This window comes from Notolabrus celidotus, chromosome 11, assembly GCF_009762535.1.
Source record: "Notolabrus celidotus isolate fNotCel1 chromosome 11, fNotCel1.pri, whole genome shotgun sequence".
In the NCBI taxonomy this organism is placed as follows: Eukaryota; Metazoa; Chordata; class Actinopteri; order Labriformes; family Labridae; genus Notolabrus; species Notolabrus celidotus.
This window is the reverse complement of record NC_048282.1, coordinates 35682542-35705564: the sequence shown is the minus strand read 5'-3', so window position 1 is coordinate 35705564 and position 23023 is coordinate 35682542. Positions and strand designations below refer to the sequence as shown.

Below are 23023 nucleotides of genomic sequence, written 5' to 3'. Positions count from 1 at the left end.
GGAAGATTAATCAAGACGTCTAAGATATGTGCAAAGACTCTGCAGAAACAGGAGAAGTGTCGACTTCAGAGCAGTTTTGCTCCAGACCGTAAGTTACAGAATGATCATCACAGAAAACTTGAAAACAGAGATTTGGAACACAAACTTAAGGTGCATTTCGACCAAGAGTTCCGGGGTCTTTTAGCCCCCAGAACTACTTTACCCTGAACTAAAAGGCTGTTGTCTGCGTTTCCACCGCGGGCGGAAGTCCCGGGTAGATTGTGCAATTCAGGCCAGCGACGTACGGAGGGGAAAAAAGTAAAAGCTCGAGTAGCAAAGACGTTTCAACACGGCTTTAAAATCCTTTTGAACTCAAAAAGCCGTGATCGCAGAGATCGGCCAGTGTTTTGGTTTAAACGGCGACCCTGTTAACTGGAGACTCTCAGCCGGATGCATCCCTCATAAACGTCTTTAGACCATCATTAAATATCTGATGAGGATATTTTGAAATCTTAATAAAAACTAAACTAGTTTGCCTTCCCAGGAACTCCCTCTGTGTTTCAACAGCTGTGTAAACTCCACAAACACTGACACGTTCAGCTGAAGGTCTCCAGTTTACAGGGTCACTTTTAAAACCGGAACACCGGGAGGAGAGACGCATTCACGGTGGGCTGAGAGAAGACTACTGTTACAAGCTGCTAAATCAAGAGAATCACAGCTTCTTCTTTTGAAAAGTACACACACATACAAAAAAGATAGAACAAATAAAAACTAATGAAAGAAAGAGAAATCAAGAGAATCAGACACGTTCAGCATTGCAAGCCCCGCCCCCCCGAAAGTCCCGGGACCTTTGAAAATTACTCCCCCCCTAGCAGGGGCTTTTTAGGGGGGAGACTTGAACTAAATCTAGACCCTGGGTCCACCTGTCGAAACGCACATAGTTCAGGGGTAAAGTTCCTCCGGTCGAAAAACGCCTTTAAATGTCTAAATCTTTCAACCAGTCGAGTCGCCCCCTGCAGGTTATAACACAGAATGCAGGTTGAAGGCAGACCTCCTTAATAAGAGTAACAGAGCTTTATTTAGACCGTGGGTAAATCAGATTTCTCTAATGAAATCTTGAAGATGAAGTAAGAGACGGTGCAGGAACATTACCTGCAGAGAGCTCATCTAATTACACCCACAGTTAATTATGCTCAGAGAGGCCGCGTCTTGTTTCTGTTATTACATCAAGGAAACATGCTGACGGAGGTTTCTGTGTCCTAAAGAAAGTGAGTACGTTTTCTTATTTTCATGCACAGTTCTGCAGACTGTCACCTGCAGCTCCGTCAGCCTCCGTCTCACATGCATCAGACGGACTGCTCCTTTAGTTATGTGCACAGATTTTAGGATACCTCTGATTAACTTCCTGTTCTTCTGCACGGTGAAGACAAACTCATCAGCTGCCTGTTTTGTTACCTGGACTTCCTGTGACATTTCTACAGCCTGTTCAGGTTTCCTTTAAGCCAGCAGTGTCCTCACAGCCAAGAACATGCTGGTGCAAAAAAGTTCTCACTAATGCATGTTTTTAAGATTTTGCATCCTTGAGCAAGAGATCGGATCATGTGCATTTTGTAAAAGACGCCTGAATCCTCAGAAATCTCCGACCTGACATATGAGGGAACTTTTGTTTTTTCCATAATCATAATAAATAGATATATAATGGTGTTATAACCAGCCTCTGATACTCTTATTGTGCTTATTTCAGTATGTGAGATGTAATGCATGAAGCTGCTCAGGCTGTCAGACGTTATGTGTGTGTGTGTGTGTGTGTGTGTGTGTGTGTGTGTGTGTGTGTGTGTGTGTGTGTGTGTGTGTGTGTGTGTGTGTGTGTGGTCCTCCATGCTGAGTGTGTGCATTCGTGTGTCTGGACAGCTTACTTGTCTCTGCATTTCTGCATTGCTTCATCAGCTAAGAGCTTCAGGTTGATCAGCTTATCTCCCCGATAGAAGCCATCTGAAAGAAAGAGAGACACAGCAGAGACAAAGAGAGAGGGGGAGAGAGAGAGAGAGGGAGAGAGAGAGAGGGAGAGAGGGAGAGAGAGAGAGAGAGAGGGAGAGAGAGAGAGAGAGAGAGAGAGAATGAGAAGGAGGAGGAATTTAATTTGCCGTCAGATGAAAAAGAATGCCCCTGTTAACTCGAGCTGAAGCAGGTTGGACTGGAAATATCATGGAGGAGGTTTCTGTACGTGTCCGGATGTAGCATGTCTTCTAGGACGAGTAAGGTGACTCACCTTTGATTAAATATGAAGGATGTCTTTAATGAGTTGGATTATTTTAAATTTCCCTCTAAAATCACATCGTGTCGACTTCCCAAAAAACACACGCAGAGTTGTGAATAGAATTTAAAATCCTTCTTCTGACCTACAAAGCTCTTAAGAGCTCATAGTGCCCTATGACCCCTTTAAAACACTACGCTCCCAACATGCAGGCCTGCTCATCGTACCTAAAGTCTCTAAAAGTAGTATGGGAGGTAGAGCCTTCAGTTATCAGGCCCCTCTCCTTTGGAATCATCTACCAGTCAGGGTCCGGGAGGCAGACCCCCTCTCTACTTTTAAGAGTAGGCTTCAAACTTTCCTTTTTGATAAAGCTTATAGTTAGAGCTGGATCAGGCTTGGACCAGGTCTTAGTTATGATGCTATAGGCTTAGACTGACACACTGGGATCCTGTCTTTCCCTCTCTCTCCTCTCTCTGCCTGTCTCTCACTTTAACTCTTCCTGTCCCATTAAAGTTACTAACCATAGACCTTCCTGGAGTCCCTGAGCTCCCTTGTCTCGTAGGTTCCTCTGGATCTCTGCTGGAGATTCCTTTTTTGGGGTCTGTTATTCATCCTTTCATTCTTTCTTTGTTTCTTTCTTTCTTTCGTTCTTTCCTTCATTTCTTTCAGTCCTTCTCCTTCCTTTTTCTTCTTTATTTCATTTCCTCTTTCTTTCCTTCTTTCTTTCTTTTATTCATTTTTCCTTTCTTTCTTTCCCTCTTTGTTCTTTCCATGTTTCTTCATCCTTTAGGTCTCCTTTTCTTATCCCCTTCTTTCCTTCTATCCTTTCCTTCACAATTTCTTCTCCTCTTTTTCTTTCTTCTGGTCTCCCTCTCTTCTCTCTTTTCTTAGATCTTTCTGGAGTCCCTGAGCTCCCTTGTCTCGTAGGTTCCTCTGGATCTCTGCTGCTGTGGACGTGCCAGACTCCAGCTGCTACAACTACTACTATCCGTCTCCCCACTATCATCTCTCTCTCTCTTCATCTCCCTCTATCCCTCTCTCCAACACGGTCTCAGCAGATGTGTGTCTAACATGAGTCTGGTCCTGCTGGAGGTTTCTGCCTGTTAAAGGAAGTTTGTCCTTGCCACTGTAACTTGCTAAATGCTGCAAAGTGCTCTGCTCATGGTGGATTAAGATGAGATCAGACTGAGTCCTGTCTGGAAGATGGGACTGGATCTGATCCGGTCTTGATGTTGGGTCTTTGTTAATAATAGAACAAAGAGTACAGTCTATGTTTGGAAAGAGTCTGAGGAACAAGGTGGGAACCACAGACTGCTGAGCATCAGATTGTGTTTTGTTTGTTTTTTTATTTTCTTTTTCGACATTTAAAGAAATAAAAGACTCAGACTGAAACTTAGCTTCATTCAAAGTGTTCAACTCTCTCATTACCGTCTTTATGAGATGATAAAAGTCTACAAGAGCCCTGCTGATCAGCATGAAAAGACCCTGTGATCCGCTTACATGACTCCTATGAATGAGAGAAGTGTGTGTGTGTGTGTGTGTGTGTGTGTGTGTGTGTGTGTGTGTGTGTGTGTGTGTGTGTGTGTGTGTGTGTGTGTGTGTGTGTGTGTGTGTGTGTGTGTGTGTGTGTTTGTGTGTGGAGGGAGGGGGGCTCACACCACAGGCCTTGAACCCGGTGGATTAACAGGATTATATCTCCAGACTGTAATCCAGCTGATTACACTTTGATAACCGCTCACAGCTCAACACTTGTTTCAGCCTCAGATGGACTCACTTGGGGACCAGAGTGAGACTTCAGAGCCGAGGCAGAGTGAGACCTGAGACCGCCAGAAAGTCTTCAGGGCGGCTTTTTAGCAACACGATGAACTTTGCACCGCACTGATGAAGTTATTGACACACTGTCGTCTTTAGCGATCTGCAGAACTTCATAACCAGCACAGAAAGCAGAGATTCTCTAACTGTGCATCTGTGGAAACCTGAGAGTTAGTTTCCTCAGTGTGAACCCACCTGCTGTGATGAGCAGCGAGCACTGTGAGTCCATGATCCTCTCGCACAGAGACTCCGCAGAGAAACCTGCAAACTGGAACACAGCAGGACGCAGATTTTTACATCACATTAACTTCATTGAACCCTCCTTCATATCATGCATCTGTTATTTTATGTGCCTGCACGTCTGTCCCAAACTCACCACGATGGAGTGAACGGCTCCGATGCGGACGCAGGCCAACATGGCGACCACCAACTCCACCACCATGGGCATGTAGATGGACACACGGTCGCCTTTCTTCACACCTGCAGGAGGACGGACAGAAAATAAACACAAATAAAGAAGATGCAGTGAAAGACTGGAGGGTGTTTGGATGCATTGTTTGTGCGTGCGTGCGTGCGTGCGTGCGTGCGTGCGTGCGTGCGTGCGTGCGTGCGTGCGTGCGTGCGTGCGTGCGTGCGTGCGTGCGTGCGTGCGTGCGTGCGTGCGTGCGTGCGTGCGTGCGTGCGTGCGTGCGTATTTACCCTGAGACTTCAGGACGTTTGCAAACTGGCAGACTCTCTGCAGCAGCTCTCTGTACGTCACCCTCAGCTGATCTCCGGGCTCGTTGCCTTCCCTAATAAAAACACAGCAGACACAAAAACATGATTATTATATTCTCTATAGATCTGCATTATTCGTCTCAGCATCATGTCTGTTTTTATAGTTTCAACACACATGCACACACCGGCCTCAAGGCTGGATTAACAAACGTCCAAAGGTTTGGGAAACCCCTGAAAGCTGCTGAGTGTGTGATCTATGTCGACAAAAACTACAACTCAAAATGTAAGTGCATGACTTTTATCACTAAATGAGAGTTTCTGAACTAAACTAAACATTTCAAATCAAGAATTAAAGCATGCAAATGATGGATAAATGGATAGAAAATAAACACAGACATAAAAGATGAACAAAGCAACATCCAAAAGTGTCTTAAAGCAAACATTTCTTCACTGAGCTGCATGCATTTGCAGAATCACGCCCTCCATCTCCTTATTTGCTCTGTAGTATAAACTGTCTCCCCCTCTTGATGCAGAATAAGCTGACAAAAAGACAAAGTGATGCAGCTCCTAAACACCTGATATGTTCAGATAAATACACCACAGCCCTTTAATGTCTGTTGAAAGCTGATTAGTCAATACTTCTTCAGATGTTTCATTATAAACACATTATTTAAAACTTGTCTTAGTGGCCCTTACAGGCCATTATTTAAATAAAGCACACACTGCAAAGACACTGAGGGAGATGAGGGTCCAGCAGCTTATGCAGGATGACCAAGCAGGTTAATCCTGCCGGGTCACTCTGACCACACGCCTCTGAAGCTCCGCCCCCTTACAAAACAAACAGTTAACTTCAGCTCGGTTGTGAAACTCCACTTGACTCAACTTTCCTCTTTTTCACAACAGAATATCGTCCTGGGCGTTAGGGGAAGCACACACTTACAAAAGGTTACTCAGGGTCACCTGAGGTCGCCTCTCACACACACACACACACACACACGCACACGCACACACGCTGGATTAGTAAGAGTAAGACTTTTCGATGTTTCGTTGTGTCCAGAGAGCAGGCAGAGAGATGAATGTGTTGTGACAGCTCTGCCTCCACAGATTATTAAATTACAGCCGTGTTCTTAAGAGAGCTCGTCCGGCTCGTCTCTGAGCATCACAGTCAGCAAACTGAGACCTGACTGACGAACGGGGAGGAGGCTGCAGAGCTGATAGTCTACACTGGACTTTGAGATATCTAACACTAATATACACCACTGCAGGGCTGCACAGCAAGACACAAGTACACTGTTACTGCAGCACAAGCATGCACAATAAACACAGAGAGACTTGATGAGGGGGAGAAACTGCTTTTGTGACTTGATTTTGGATTCAGGAGGGACATGATGGAAGAACAGACCCTCCAGGATGTCACAAGCCTCGTTTCTGATTGCTGCACCGGACAACGCACAATTCCACAGACGCTTTTTAAAAAGGTGCAACTAACACATGTGGGACAAACACTCAGATGACAAACATCCTCTTAGTTTGACACGTGTTTGCAGATGTTGTGTGTTGGACGTCTGACTTTGTAAAAATGAGCTGCAGCAGATCTTGTCCAAGAAAACTTTGCAATCTCTGTGAGGCTTCTTCGGTTCAAAACCTCTGGCCCCGAGAATTGAAGTACCGAAGTGCTAAAAACTGCAGTTCCTTGAGTGTCCACTAGAGGCTGGCTCCAGAAGTACCAGAAGCCACATACACACCCATTCAAAGAGACAATCTTTACAGCAGAAATAAACATGTTTACAGCCTGGTTCAAAAAACAGTGTAGGTCTGAAGAGCTCATTTCTTTGTCAGCACACACTATACTGGGGGAATTTTTCATAACTCTGTATTTTTGAAGATATTAAACGTACGAATTTTGCCCAAATAAGGGCGTGGCCGACTTGATTGACAGATGTGAACACTGTAGCTGTTAGCGAGGAGGCTAAAGCCCCGCCTCTTTACCTCACACTAACTCCACAGAGGTTAGGTTGAGTTTCACTTTTGGTTTCAACGTCAAGAAGCTGAATAAAATGTGTAAAATAAACATGAATAAAAAGGAATTGCTGCAAAACACAAATCCAACTTTGGAACAGTCTGTGATTGGTCAACAGGCTCTACACAAGTTTGTGCAATAGCCGCAGGGATTGCCCAGAATTGCCAGATCAAAAAGAAGACGCAACTCCTCGACTTCCTGGAGGGACCAGGAAATGTTTCAACATGAAGAACAGCAGACAGACTTAGGCTGTTTTCGAAGTGGCCTGCTATAGACAGTAGGTATTGCCTTCTACATACTGCGTTTGAATTTAGTCTGTAGTATGGCTGTTCTGTTGGATCTGTTCTGCAGTATGCTGAGTATATCACTTAATTTAAGGTTTTGGAAAGTGGAAGTAAATAACGGCCAAGCTGATAGATAAACTGCTTCTTTAGCATCACCATCAAAAAAAATGATCCTAGAGATTTTGCTCTTCTTCACATACTAGATACTGAATTTTGAGCCAAATCAGTACGTAGTGCTAGTATAGTAGGTGGTTTTGAAAACAGCCTTAGAGAGCAGTGAGTTACAGCTGGTACAGGGTTACTGCACACTTTTTAAAATCAACTTTTTCAGACCATTTTTGCACGGCAGAACTAACAGGAGTTAGAACAGGTGTGCTTTATTTAATGAATATACATCTCAGAGTAAGACCTTCTGTGCACATCTCACATGTCGCCTTGTAACCTTTACTCCTTTACACCTCTAGACCCTGAGCAGGAGACAGAAACAACACCTTCATATACAGTTACTCTGTCTAGACGGGGAAGATTTAATCAAGTATTCAGACCCATCGAACACTTTAAGACCTCTTACACGTTAAAACAAGACTTTGAGTCACCTTAAAGTTTTCAAATCAAATGCAACTCTTCAAAGAGCGTTTAATCTGGGCTCTAAAATATTTATCAATGCATCACTTCATATCGTTCTTGCAATATCTTTTGTTCCTCTGCTTTGTAGTAAAAACACATGCATGTCCTTTAAATCCTGCATCACTGACTCATCTGATCATCTCTTAATCCTCTGATGCATCTCCTGTAAAACATGTTTAGCAAACGTTTCCCCTGATATCAGACTGTATTTGAGCATCTGCTTGTCAATGTTACTAAAGCTGATTACAGTTTTACTCATTTTACAGATTTGAGGGGTTCTTTCTTTCGTTTTATTAAAGTAAAAGAACTCCTGGTGCATGCAGGAGGCTTACAACAAGGATTATTTTGTGAGTACTAATGTGTAGTATTCATCTTTAATCTATAAACAGAGTAATTGTCATATTTTCTGTCCTCAGCTGCATCTAAAAGTCAACATTTCCTCATAATTTATACATTCAATCATGTAAAGGGTTCATTTATTCAAAAAGTAAAAAGTGCAAAGACTTTAAAACCTGACTGAGTCGCCGTGTTTTTGTTCTCCTGTACTTCCTGATTCATCTTCATCTATGACTTACTTTAATTTTCTGCAGCTGTGAGCTGATCCTCTCTCCTGTTGCGCAACGAACAAGCCAGAGTAGGAAAACAAACATTCTGCACACTCAGGAGCTCACGACCAAAAGTCTGAGTGCACCTGAGGGGAGAACTGTTCAGGTAGGAGATGATGACCAAAAGAGACCCTGACTCGTACGGGAGTGAAAGAGCACGAGAGTGCATTAAGAGAGGGCTCAGAGGGGAACGACACAAAGACGAAAACAGAACACGAAGAGGAGCGAGGACAGAGTCGAGCTTTGTATCCACAGAGAGGAGAAGCTGATCTATAACCGAAGCTTCCCTGGATGTATGGAACATCAGGAGAAACAGATAAACGTTGTGAGATTAATAAATGCTGACATGGTTTATGAGCAGCATTTCATAATAAGAGCAAGCTTGAACATGTCCCGAACACAGACTCATTGTTCTGAGCCAAGTTTGTTACAGCTTCTATATCCACCATGAAACTAAGGAGACACATGTTACTGCGCTCAGAAGAAACCAAAGCTGTGCAGTTACACCTCTGTGAGCTGAAGTGAGAGTTTTAAGCTTTTATGGACACGTGTCTGAAATAAAGACTGTACACAGAGTTAATGACAGCACGGTTATACAGGTATCAATGGGACAAGTGGGCACTAAGGGAACTGCAGAAAAATCCCTGTAGCTGGCACTCTGAAGCCCTTGGTTGGCAACAACCACTGAAGCCATTAGCTACCATTTCACAGCAATATATGGCTCTGCAAACGATGGCCAACTCATCCTTAACTTCATAAAGCATCAGTTAGGGATAAACAACCTCCAGTCAAGACTGCATTGTTAGCAGTCCAATTAGCAACATCAGGAGAAGCAAAACTTGCCCCTAAGTAACCGCAATCACGTCCCTTCAGTAGTGCCTGTTTATCTGTTTCTGGGGGGGGTCTCAGTTTCACTGTAAACAGTGAGTTAAAGAGACTTCACAGAGGGATTTCAGTACTACAAGTTCTCCTTTTCAGCTGAAGAACCTCCATTCATCTGTTTCACTGTACACAATAAGTTAAAGAGAGGCTCCTTACTGGTTACTGAAAGTAAACTACCAGTGCTTCTTTTCAGCTGATGAACCTTTATTCGTCTGTTTGTATCAAGCGGCAACCTCCGGTCTCAAAATATGAAGCCCATGTGGAAGTGTTATAAACTGCAGTTCATCGAGCGTCCACTAGAGGCTGGCTGCAGAAACACAGGAAACCACATACACACCCATTCAAAGGAGACGATCTTTGCAGCATTAATAAACATGTTTACAGCCTGGTTCAAAGAAGCGGCTTGGCTCTACGTAGCTAATCTCACTATCGGCACACACTGTGCGGGGGGGTGAATTTTTTTCTAACGGTTCAGAAGATATTAAGATTACTAGTTTTTGCCCAAATAAGGACATGACTGACTTGACTCCCGGACAGGAACACATAGCTGTTGGCTAAGAGGCTCAAACCCCGCCTCTGTACATCACACTCTGCCTGGTTTAGTTCAGCATTTCCAATATGGCTGCTGCCGTCGATTGGCTTCAAAACAGCGCTCAGGAACAGATGGGTGACGTCACGGTCTATGGTTTGTATTGAGTCTCAGTTTCAGTGTAAACAGTAAGTTACACAGAGGCTCCATGCTGGGATTTCTATACTACCAGTTCTCCTTTTCAGCAGAAGAACCTCTATTCCCCTCTTTGCATTGAGTCCCAGTTTCACTGTAAATAGTGCCTTACACAGAGGCTCCACTCTCTTACTTCAGCAGTATGAACCCTGAAGAACAAGCAGCATAGAAATGTAAGTAATATATTTTTAAGTGACAGAATTTATTTTGTGGTTAAAGTTTTATTCAAATTAAGATGGAAATGTTTCTGTGTTAGCGAGGAAGCTAGCATTAAGTCGAGGAGTGCACCCATTAATCAGAAGCATAGCAAGGTTTAACTTCTCTGTTGGTCACAGCGGCTCTGCTAGAAGTTTGTTGACATTAGGAAACTGTATTTAAGAGATAGTGTTAGCTAATTCTGCAAACTGTTGAAGCTATAGGGGAGCAAAGAGAAGGCAAGGCACTTTAGAGCTAGCTTGGGCAACACATCTTTAAGATTGATGAACTCCGCTGTACTGACTGTTCATGGAAATATGTGTTAATGACGGGGTGCAGAACAAAAGCTGTGTCTCATCCAAGACTAATATAATAAACCATGCACATAGATATATGACTAATGCTTCATAAAGTCTTACTTTGAAGTGACAGAGTGACATGATTGTCACATGGCTCATGTTTTGTGAGCCTCGCCTTGGATTGTATTCAAGGACCAAAATATGTAAAAACAAGAGTTGCAAAATATCTCTCTACAGAGTGGAAAGTCATAAACTGAAGCTGAAGTGAACAAATGATCCAACACTGCTGCCTCAGTGCGAGTGAGTACGCCCGTGGAGTTTCCCAATAGCACACATTGCGTCTGTGTTTTTTTCCAGTAAACTGTATGTATGTGTGTATGTGTGTGTGTGTGTGTGTGTGTGTGTGTGTGTGTGTGTGTGTGTGTGTGTGTGTGTGTGTGTGTGTGTGTGTGTGTGTGTGTGTGTGTGTGTGTGTGTGTTCGTGTGTGTGTGTGTTGGTAGGAGGAGAGCTCACATAGCTGAAAGGTCTCTGTGACCCACTTGGCACCAACAGCAGATGGGAGTTACATTCACAGAATCACTGACACGACCGTGAAGCTCTAATGTTCATGTTAGTTTCCAACACTGTCCTTGAGATGGAGTGTGTGTGTGCGTATGTGCGTGTGCGTATGTGCGTGTGTGTGTGCGTGTGTGTGTTTACAGTTAGATCCAGTCCAATGTCCAGTCTCATGTAAGTCTGTATTGTGTGGAAACAAATTTGACTGCCTGGCACAAGTTTGGAAACACGATAGAGCCTGAAGTATGAAACCAGGCAGCCAGAGAGGAGCTGACTCTTCCAATATTTAGCACAATTTCAAACTGCCTCCACACCTTTCTGTTCCCTCTGAGACTTCTGGACTTAATAAAACCAAAACCTTCAAGCAGGCAGAGTCTTTAATATATTCTTTGGTAAATCAAACCATAGAGTTTGTTTCTATGGCACGTTTTTGGAGGAGGAGTTGGACGAGCACAAAAGTGTTGCATCCAAGAGTAGTGGCTTACTGACGGCATAGTAAAGCACTGAAAGTGTCCTAAGTGGAGCGTACACTTACACTTCAACGTTTAGGTCAGAGGTTTTTATAACTGGCCTTAATATTTGGTCCCCATGTGGGTTCTCCAAAGGGCCGAGCTGACCGGCATCGCCTGTTGGTAATAAACGTACAGCTGTGAAGTACCTGATATTTTGCACAAGTAGAAATGTGATTATTGAACGATGCGTGTGTGGCTTGGTGGGGTACAAAGCCTGGTTCATACTCCAGCCTACGCCGAGGGGTCTCAAACTCTTCAGCCTGTGACCCACAAACTACAGGTGCCAAAGACGCCTGACCCCCTAGCCTGACGTACACCTCCTACAAAATTTAACCATGCATTGAAACAAAGTGGACTGCAGGGCCTGTGATTGGTCCACTGGGCAGCATAGAATTTCCTGCATTTACAACATTTCCAGAATCACCGTACATCGGCTATAAATTGGCCTTAAAATCCATGTGCAACATCTCCTCTCAACTTTTTTCAAATGAACATAATACACTCCGAACAGAAAGCAGCAAACGCAGCGTGACTGGACACAGACGATGTGACTAGCATAGAAATCATAGCACACAAGTATGGAGCGGTCACACCGAGTCAGCCACTACAGCTTGGAGTCAACGCTGAAGTAGAAACCAGACTTATGTGGGAGTGAACTGCAGGTCTGTGCATTTTGAACGGCTAGTTAAACAAATAAGCAAATTAAAAACCTCTCTGTTTGTTCTGTGGTGTCTTTTCACTGTTTATGATTCAAATATTGGAAGATGAATGATTACAAAAATACATTCACCTGTTGCAGCCTCGCTCTTTGTAACAAACTGTGTTTAAAAAGACAGTTTTTATAAACTAGAACGTGACTCCATTTCTGCTTCCTCGTTCTGTTACGTTGAAAAAACTGGTGTGACAAGTTTCCACGCTGGAAACTAACACAAGGTCATCATCAGCATGCTCCTGTAGCCAGCCGTCATATCGGGATATGTTTAGACTGATAACAGCACATAGACACTTTTAAAACACACACATACACACCGGCAAGCCTCCGTACACACACATCTAAATATACACAACAGTAAAACACACTTCAACACTGTAGGCTTAAATGGGACCATCAAGGAGACGCACTAACTTTAGTACGAGGACATTTCTAAAAATAAAACAGTGTTTCTAATGAAGTGAGGAAAATGAATAAAAACATTAATGAGACTCAGCTAAAGGCAGGGACTTTCTAAAGATCCATTAAGTAACTAGAAACAACAACAACAACAACAACAACAACACAGACCACAGCTGCTTGCATGCTTTTATTCTGAAGTTCTTTCTCCTCTATTTATATTTTTGATGGCGTCTCTGTCACCTAGAGGCCTCAGCTGGTTCTGACCGTCCTCCAAGCTTCAGATAAAAACAGGGTCAGCTCTGTTTGTAGGTCTAAATTATCTCTGTTTACAGATTCTACAGAAACATGTCTGAGTAGTGATGACCAATCAGGTGAGAGCAGGTGTTCTAGAATTCTGACATCACAGACAGAATTCGGAGAAAAAAAAGTGAATATTCCGTGAAGAAGGTCAGACCTAGAAAAACATCAGTGTCTCTAATCCTCTTTCATAGACCTCCATTCAACAAACAAACATTGTAGACGTAGTTTTCTTCTCCTCTTGAGGACAGACCTGACAAAGCTTTTTACTTTCAGCTACAACTAACCTGTAATTACAGATTCTGATTCAGAGACATGTTGAATCTGGATCTCAGGGTCTGGGTTTTAGTCTGAGAAGGGTTCTGGTCTCTGTAGTCTGAGGAGTATGCACCAATCAGGTGTCAGCAGGAGAAACAGTCTGTATGGAGAGCAACAACAGGTTTTCTAGAATTCTGACATCATCAAAGACAGAATTCCAGAATTCTGTCTTTGATGATGTCAGAATTCTGTCTTTGATGATGTCACAATTCTGTCTTTGATGATGTCACAATTCTGTCTTTGATGATGTCAGAATTCTGTCTTTGATGTCACAATTCTGTCTTTGATGATGTCACAATTCTGTCTTTGATGTCACAATTCTGTCTTTGATGATGTCACAATTCTCTCTTTGATTATGTCACAATTCTGTCTTTGATGTCAGAATTCCGTCTTTGATGATGTCAGAGTTCTGTCTTTGATGATGTCAGAATTCTGTCTTTGATGATGTCAGAATTCTGAGAACAAATGGAACATTCTGTGAAGAAGGTCAGAGCTAAAGAAACATCAGTGTCTCTAATCCTCTTTCATAGACCTCCATTCAACAAACAAACATTGTAGACGTAGTTTTCTTCTCCTCTTGAGGACAGACCTGACAAAGCTTGACTTTGGACTTTGGACTAATCTGCATCATGATGTTGTTATTTCAGCAAACTGAAGACCCGTTAATTACAAGAACATCACAAGAACATCAGTTTCTGTTTCAGGTTCATACCGCTGAAGGAACCCAGAGGGAAGCCTCTGTGGAACTGTTTACAGTGAAACTGAGACTCAACACAAACTGAGGACTGCCGATGGGTCCTGACATTTTAGTCTAAGAGACCCTGTCCATTGATTTAGTCAAATCAAACTAAAATCAATTAATTTATCATCTTTTTTTGTCCTTGAAAATTAAATGAAGGGGTCTTTAAATAGCAAAGGTTTGTTCAAAAAAATTATTCATTTCTAAAATTGAGAAACAGTCAAAAAGACTTCCATAGCATTCATATCGCTAGTGGTTTCAGCTACAAGTAGTCTACTATTGCATCATTTCTATCATAGATCTTACAGATTTAATCTAAGGAGTTTCTACATGATCAAACATACTGACTTGAGAGGTCTTATCAAGCATTGTTTGGGGGATATTGGATGTTATACATAATAAGAAATCTGGTGATATTTGCGTCGTCTCAAGCTCTTAGACTGATCTGTGTGTGTTGAGTTTTCCTTTGTAAACAAACTAAACTCATTCAACAATCTGTAAATCAATGACTGCAGGAACGTTTCCTTCCTTCAGGTGTATTTCACGCTTCAGTAGGTGGAACAGTCCGAGGCTGTGAGAGGGCGACCTGTATGTTAATGTCTCTTCAAACCAGGTCAGCCAGGGTTTGTTGGCTGCTGTGTCCCGTCTTTAAAGAAGCTGAGATAAAGTGAAACCAATCCTTCTTCAAACCTTCTTTTTCCTGCTGTTTTTCTAAGTTAAATATCATTTATTCAACTTGTTTTATTCAGAATAAGTTTGTTAAAGCTGTTTGAGGTCGTAATCTTTTGTTTGAGAAGCTGATTCTTATTCTACCATGTGCCTCATTCCCCAAAAGCCTAACCAAGGACTAAGACTGCACATTAGCCATGGCTAGAAGTCTGATATACTCTGCATTTATGCACTTTTATTGGATGTAACTATGCCAACACACATTGTCCCCTTAAAATAGTGTGATAAGCAAAAACAGACTAAAATGTATCTGTAAAATAATATAGACGTCTTTATAAAACTTCTGCAGCCTTATTTTGTGCTGAAGCTCAAATCAAGTCAATTAATTGATAATCTGATGAGCAGAAAGTGAACTACAGAAGATATTTTCTTCACATAAAAGCCCGAAATTAAATGCAGATAGCCTCTTCTGAGTTTCCAGAGCGGAGTATTTTTTAAAACAATAAGTCGTTTCATTTCATTGTCCATCAGATAAAACAAACAGCAGACAGTTTGATCATCAGGAAGTTATTTTAAGCTTTATTCTGAAAGGGAAGCTGGTCACATATCTGATGATCTGCTTGTTAACTTATCTCAATGTTGCTTTATTCTGTTAAAGTGATTTTAAGGACGTCACCTCAAACACCTTTCCATGAATAGGAAATCAGTGAAAGTTGTGATGTAATGAGTGGCGTATAAAACTCTTCTCTGGCTGCAGCCTGGTGTAAACTTTGGAGGTTCTGTTCAGAGATTCTCCTGCAGATTAAAGTCATCTGAACTCTACCCAGAAAACCCACAGCCTCTCTGCTACACTCAATCCCTCGCTTCCACTTCCTGTCATCTCCCTGGATAACCTCCTCTCTGTGGCTTCATCACTCACATCAGGACGCACCAGTGACCGGGGGCGAGTGACACAAAGAGAGGCAGAGAGAGAGAGAGAGAGAGAGAGAGGAGGGGAAGAAAAGGCAGGATGCGTGTGAGGAGGGAGAGCACGATGATGAAGAGAAGTGATGCTGCAGAGAGAGAGGAGAGTCTGTGTTTTTATTAAGAGTCAGTGAAGAGGAAGAGATGGAGCGGTGGAGCGTCTATCTCTCCTTTCTTTCTCTCAGTGAGCGACCTCGTCCCGTCTGACAAACTGAAAACATAAACTAAACACAGACTGAAGCTGAAACCTGTAGCTTTAATCATCCTTCATTATTTTGCCCTCTTCACACACGCACAAAACTCCTAAAGACGTCCAGATATTCACAGGTGGGATAAAAGTAGTATGGGAGGTAGAGCCTTCAGCCATCAGGCCCCTCTCCTTTGGAATCATCTACCAGTCAGGGTCCGGGAGGCAGACACCCTCTCTACTTTTAAGAGTAGGCTTCAAACTTTCCTTTTTGATAAAGCTTATAGTTAGAGCTGGATCAGGCTTGGACCAGGTCTTAGTTATGCTGCTATAGGCTTAGACTGACACACTGGGATCCTGTCTTTCCCTCTCTCTCCTCTCTCTGCCTGTCTCTCACTTTAACTCTTCCTGTCCCATTAAAGTTACTAACCATAGACCTTTCTGGAGTCCCTGAGCTCCCTTGTCTCGTAGGTTCCTCTGGATCTCTGCTGTAGATTCCTTTTTTGGGGTCTGTTATTCATCCTTTCTTTACTTCTTTCATTCATTCCTTTTCTGTTCTTCTCTCTTGTCTTTCTTTCCTTCCTTTTTGTTTGTTTCTCTTTCATTCCCTCTTTCCTACCTTCTTTTCCTTTCATTCCTTTTTTCAATCTTTTTTTCCTCCCTTCAATCATTCCTTTTTTATTTCTTTCATTCCTTCCCTTTCTTTCTTTCCTTCTTTTTTGTCTTTCTTTCATTCTTTATTTCCTCCCTGCCATCATTCCTTCTCTTTCTTTCTTTCCTTCTTTATTTCCTTCCTTCCATCATTCCTTCTTTGTTTCTTTCTTTCTTTCTGTCTGTCTTTCTTTCGTTCCTTCTTTGTTTCTTTCTTTCAGTCCTTCCTTCTTTCTTTCTTTCTTTCTTTCTTTCTTTCTTTCTTTAGGTTTCAAGAGGTGAGGATCTGTGCTCAGGGTTCTGGCTCGATGCATGCTCAGAACCGCTCATAGGCACATTTGGATAGGAAGCACAACTCAACAGAACACCGGTGTGAGAGCAGAAGAGCGACATCAGTTATCAGACTACATGATTACTTATCGTAGTATTTGTGCACAAAGTGAGGTCTGATTTATGCCTCCTCTCTGGTTAACACTGATGTGTGTGCGTGTGTGTGTGTGTGCATGTGCGTGTGTGCGTGTGTGTGTGTGTGTGTGTGTGTGTGTGTGTGTGTGTGTGTTCTTTGTGATGAGGGGCTCCCCTCCTCTGTGAACACAATAACAGGATTGAATAGCAGCAGAATGGATGGAGCTGCCCCGTCCATGCTCCTTTATCTTATTCTCTCTTTCTCACAAACTTCCATTCACCGCTCCGTCTCTTCTTCCCTTCTCTTTACTCACTTCTACACTCTGCTTTTTTTAAAGCAAATACACTTCTCACAAGCTTCTGTGAGGTAAAATAAACGACCAGCAGAAGGCCGAAGACGATCAAGACAAAGAGACGTGAAAACTGTGAGATCCAGACACTCATTTATCAGACTAAAGACTTCAAGTAATCAGATTCTATCACTTCTGGTTGTTTAAAATGTTGTTTTTCCAAGAAAAAGACACAAAGATGGACTGATAAAATAGATAACAAAAAGAGGAAGAGGACGAGAAAAGGAAGCAAACAAAGAAGCAGACAAGGAGATGAAAAAGGAGGTGAGGGAGGAGGAGAATTAAGGGGAGAGAGAGGTACGGAGAGAGAAAGAAGAAGGGAAAATATGTGGAGGGAGGAAGAAAGAGAAAAGGATGAGAAGAGAAGTAGAAAAAGAAAACCAAGAAGAAGAAGAGCTGAAGAACAAAAAGCAAGGGAGGAGAAGGTAAGTAAGAGGGTGAAGGAGGAGGGGAAAAGGAGGAGGATGAAGGTGATGAAGAAGGGCAAAAGCCGGAGGAAAAGGAGGAAGAACAAAGGAGAAGGGAAAGGGAGGAAGAAGAAGGTGATGGAGAGGAAGGAAAGGAGGAGAAAGAGGAGGAAGAAGGTGATGGAGAGGAAGGAAGGAAAGGAGAAGGAAGAGGAGGAAGAAGGTGATGGAGAAGGGGAGAAGGAGTAGGAAGAGGAGGAAGAAGGTGATGGAGAGGAAGGAAAGGAGGAGGAAGAGGAGGAAGAAGGTGATGGAGAGGAAGGAAGGAAAGGAGAAGGGGAGAAGGAGTAGGAAGAGGAGGAAGAAGATGATGGAGAAGAGGAAAAGGAGGAGGACAAGGAGGAAGAAGGGGATGAAGAAGAGGAAAAGGAGTAGGAAGAGGAGGGAGAAGGTGATGGAGAAGAGGAAAAGGAGTAGGAAGAGGAGGGTGAAGGTGATGGAGAAGAGGAAAAGGAGTAGGAAGAGGAGGGAGAAGGTGATGGAGAAGAGGAAAAGGAGTAGGAAGAGGAGGAAGAAGGTGATGGAGAAGAGGAAAAGGAGGAGGAAGAGGAGGAAGAAGGTGATGGAGAAGAGGAAAAGGAGGAGGAAGAAGGTGATGGAGAAGGGGAGAAGGAGGAGGAAAATAAAATAAAGCAAATGTAGGCGAGAGGAAAAGGGAGGTGAGGGAGGAGGAGAAAAAGAAGGAGAGGGGAAAGAATGGAGATGGAGAACAGAAACGGGATGAAGAAAACAAAGAAGAAACAGAAGAAGAAAAGAAGGTGATGGAGAAAGTGAAGCAGCGGAAGAGGAATAAGAGGAATGAGGAAGAGGAGAAGAAGCAGAACAAAGAAAAGATGAAGAAGAGGAGAAAGAGGACACTGACCAGTAGAAGGCCACTTTGTCTCCCAGCTTCCTCTCGTGGACGTTGCGGTCCAGCACGTTGTAGCAGATGTTGGTGGTCGCTCCCTCCATGCACTTGATGAAGATCTCTCCTTTGGTCACGTCGAAGTTGTAGTCCAGGAACTGACCCGAGTGTTTGGTCTTCCAGAAGAAATCTTTGGCGATGTCCCCCCAGAACTCTGCAGGACGAGAGGAGAGGGTCACCACGGTTATCATCAACACGTTCAGAAACCTCAGAGGAGTGTCTGTGAGGACCTGCAGACCTGAGTCCCAGGTCTTAGTGAAGACACAGGAAGTGATCACATGAGGTGGGACGCATCGAGAGGAATCACATCCACTGTGACAGCTGCTGAAGGGACTGTGTGGTCAAAGTGAAAACAACAACAACATGTTGCACGCCTTGTTTTACGTTTCTCTCCCTAAACTGAGACACAAAGATTCTCCTTTTGGACACCAGGATCAGGACTTTCCACAGTTCCCCTCAGACTATTATTATTATTATTATTTATTTAAAGTAGAGCATCTTACTTTATTTTAATGGTGTAATATTTTAGTGTTTTATTGTATTAGAAATGTATTTTATTTTGGTGAGTTTAATTTCCTGTGTTGAGTTTTAACATCTTCTGTTTCCTCATTAAGATATCATGAGAGTGTTTCCTCAGTTCGTTCAGCAACTCCTTATTATTTATGTATTTTATTTTTTTTTTTTTTATTATTCTTGTTGCATATTGTGTTCTTAACCTCAGGATTGTGGGGTGGGTTTGGAGTGGGGCTGGGGTGGGATTAGGATGGGGGTCTTTTTATTTTGATATATCTTTTTCCTTTTTTAATTTATTCTCTTTTAAGTTGTTTTTATTTACAACACTTTGTGTAACAATGTCATTGTATGAAAAGCGATTGATTGATTTATTTGGAGTCCTCTTTGACGTCTTGGACATTGGCTTTAACTCTGAGGACTCAAGACTCGACTCTGACTCCAGGTTTAGTGACTCGACTCCAACACTGCTCCTCTAAGAGGTGCATTGGCTTCAGGGACACACTGACACACCATGCGCCATGCACCGATGTCATCTATCTGTTGTGTTGCATGCATTAAATTCTGGTGAAGTTGTTTAATGAGCATACAGAGTCACATGTTGCACAAACATGTCAGTTATCTTGGTCAGACTTGAAGTGTGGGAGTCTTAAAGCATCATCAGTCTGCACCTGCACGAGGTGAATCACTCTCTCACTCCAGCTTTTCCTTTTCTTTTCAACCCCTCCTTCCTCTTCAGAGACTTTAACCAGTGTGTTTGCAGTTTGTCATTAACTCTCTTCAACTCACACTAAGAACACGTCTTCTTCCTGGCACCGACCTGATAGTCATAAAAGTTACAGCTCTAAGCCCCGCCCCAACCCCCCACCCCCCACCCTGCAGGAGTAACTTGTCTGATGGCCTCCAACGGCAGAGCAGAGGAGCTTCCTTATTACCAGGAAGTGACTCATGAACCCTTTACGGTTCACTGGCTGCAGTCATGTGTAATCTTTGATATCACCACACTGGAAGATCCTTTTACAACCCATCAGAAGATTTCAACAGACTACTGTATGAATCATTTAAGATCCACTGAGTGAAAGTGGATGCTAAGCTAAAGCTAAAGCATGACAGTTTAAGGATTAACTATCTGAGTATGGGAGGTTGAGCCTTAATCGAGTAGGCTTCAAACTTTCCTTTTTGATAAAGCTTATAGTTAGAGCTGGATCAGGCTTGGACCAGGTCTTAGTTATGCTGCTATAGGCTTATAGGCCTCTGGATCTCTGCTGTAGATTCCTTTTTTGTGTCTCTTTCTTTCGTTCTTTCCTTCATTTCTTTCAGTCCGTCTCCTTCCTTCCTTCCTTTTTCTTCTTTATTTCATTCCCTCTTTCTTTCCTTCTTTCTTTCTTTTATTCATTTTTCCGTTCATTCATTCCTTTCTTTCTTTCCCTCTTTGTTCTTTCCATGTTTTTTCGTCCTTTATAACTCCTTTTCTCACCCTGTCCTTTCCTTCTATCCTTTCCATCACCATTTATTCTCCTCTTTTTCTTCTTCTGGTCTCCCTCTCTTCTCTCTTTTCTCAGACCTTTCTGGAGTCCCTGAGCTCCCTTGTTTTTTCCTTTCCTTCCTTTTTTCTTTTATTCCTTATTCCTTATTCCTTTCATTCCTTCCTTCTTTCTTTCTTTCATTCCTTTCTCTCTCTCTCTCTCTCTCTCTCTCTCACTCATCCTTTTTGCCTCCTCTTCTCACCCCCCCCTTTCCTTCTGTCATTCCTTCATCATTTATTCTCCTCTTTTTCTTTCTTCTGGTCTCCCCCTCTTCTAAATGTGTTTTGTCCTTCAGGGCCACCGTACCTTCCTGCCTAAATAACCTCACAATGACCCTGCAGACTCCCTGATATTGGAGCTGCAGAGATAAGACTGTTGCATCAGATTAACACAAACATAACACGTGTTTGTTTATTCTAGATTTATAATAATCCCATACACTTTAAATCTGTATTATAGAGTCACAGATTGTGCAGCTCTGTGCTCCATTAAGAGGACTTACCATCAGGGTTCTCTATAGACCTCAAGTAGAGCTCTTTATATTTCTCAAAGCTGGAGATGTGAGCCTCCTTCTTCAGCTCCTCGGACCCGTGGAACACGTTCTCCTTCGGGGCTTTGTCCGGAATCATCTCTGCAGTGTTTGTTTGACTCTTTTTACTGAGTGAGAATAAAAACAGTCAGGCTGATTCCTGCAGGTAGCTTCAGAAACACTCAGAGACTCTGAGGTCCTCTCTCAGATGAGGAGTGTGAGCTGTGCAGGGCAGCAGAGGATAGCTTCAGATGATGAGTGTGAGCTGTGCAGGGCAGCAGAGGATAGCTTCAGATGATGAGTGTGAGCTGTGCAGGGCAGCAGAGGATGCACAGACCCCCTCTCAGCTGCAGCAGCGAGCAGCACAATGAGCAGCTAACAGGCGAGCAGCAGAGTTCATTCAGACTTCCTGGTTCTGCTGGGTCTGATTTCAGGTCGTTTTAGTGCAAACTCGCGTGCATAAGTCGACTTGTAATCCAGGAGGTGGATCCGTGGTGCTGGATCAGGGTTTAGATCCGGTATGGTGCAGCTCTGCTCGGTCCTGGAGGTGAAGTCCACACGGACACACGGACACAGTGAGTCCTGCTAAGCTAACAGGCTAAGCTAGCTCCCTCCAGCAGCAGCAGAGACACGAGGCTCTTCCTTCCTTTCTTCGGGTCCACAGAGAGACCAGGTCCTTCAGGTCCTTCAGGTCCTTCAGAGGGGTCTGGGACTCTTCCTGTCAGTCAGCAGAGAGGGGTTCATGCTGCTCGGAGGGCTGCAGGTGGACGGTTTGTCTCCGCGCGCTGACTCTGCTCTGTTTCTTCTTCTTTGACACGAAGAGGAGCGCGTGGAGCTGAACTCTGTTTGGCCCAGAGCAGCAGCCAATCGGAGCGCTCCGACTTCTTCAGGGACACATAAGAAGCTCGGAATTTCAGACACTTTCATACATTAAAGTGAAACCACGGTGCGTTCATGTGATTGTCATTGACGGTCATCTGAATAACTACAAGTGTGTGTTTTCTTAAAGTGAATGTCGGAATTCTCGGAACTGAAGTGAAGAAATCAAGAGAAAATGAATTCTTTAACCATTTTAGGAAGAGGAATTAAATATGTACAATGTTTATATGGGCCAAATATTACTATTCTTGTGAATGACAGTTTTGCTTGAATTTTTTGAATATATATAATATACAGTCTGCTTTATTTCCATTCAATTTCAGGTTAATATATCGTCTAAAAAGTTCAATTTTATATTGTATCACCTGGCTGTGTTAAATAATTATTCTGATTGGTCAACAACCCCATGGCGACACTGATTTATTTCTCTAAAGCAGGGGTTCCCAAACTTTTCAGCCTGCAACCCCCAAAATATAGATGCCAAAGTATTGGGACCTCACTGTCCCTCAAAGTGATTTAATGTGTCTTCATTTAGCTGGTCTGCAGAAAATGACCCTACCATATAAGCATGTGTCTGTGTTTCCTGTGCCGTTATGAGTTAACTTGCTGCTACTGATGCTTTAGATAATTAACTGTTCACTAACCCTAAATTAAGGAGTCATCTGGCCTGTTGACACTGTGGCAAAAAAGAAAAAGTAGCATTCCAAATCAGTAAACAGCTTGTTATAACTTTTATGTTCTGTTTAATTTATTTGGACAGTACCAAACTTTAGATTTATGGTAAATTGCTGACCGGTCACCAACAAAGACAACAAGAAGAGAGGAGGTAAACACGCAGGAAGATCAAGGGAGGTTAAAAAATGAAATAAACTGACTGAAACAGTGCATGAAATTAAAGATGACAGACATAAAGACAGAGGACAGACACAATATTATGAGATAAATAATCTGTTATAATTAGAAAACAGCTTCTGAACTCATCATTGTGAGAAAACCTGCATTGTTCTCTTAATATAACTGGAAAAATGATGTCAAACCTTTAAAAAACA

General features: G+C 42.8%; 1 protein-coding gene across 1 annotated transcript; it reads right to left on the bottom strand.

Moving 5' to 3' along the window:
• Positions 1–1881: 1881 nt before the first annotated feature.
• acss2 (acyl-CoA synthetase short chain family member 2) lies at positions 1882–21921 on the bottom strand. The gene is made up of 6 exons (XM_034695154.1): positions 21069–21921; positions 18489–18684; positions 4745–4836; positions 4422–4525; positions 4241–4313; positions 1882–1971 (listed from the first exon to the last, which is right to left on the bottom strand). Exons 1-6 carry the CDS (start codon positions 21193–21195, stop codon positions 1892–1894), a joined length of 672 nt encoding a protein of 223 aa, XP_034551045.1. The 5' UTR covers positions 21196–21921; the 3' UTR covers positions 1882–1891.
• Between the last annotated feature and the right edge of the window lie 1102 nt (positions 21922–23023).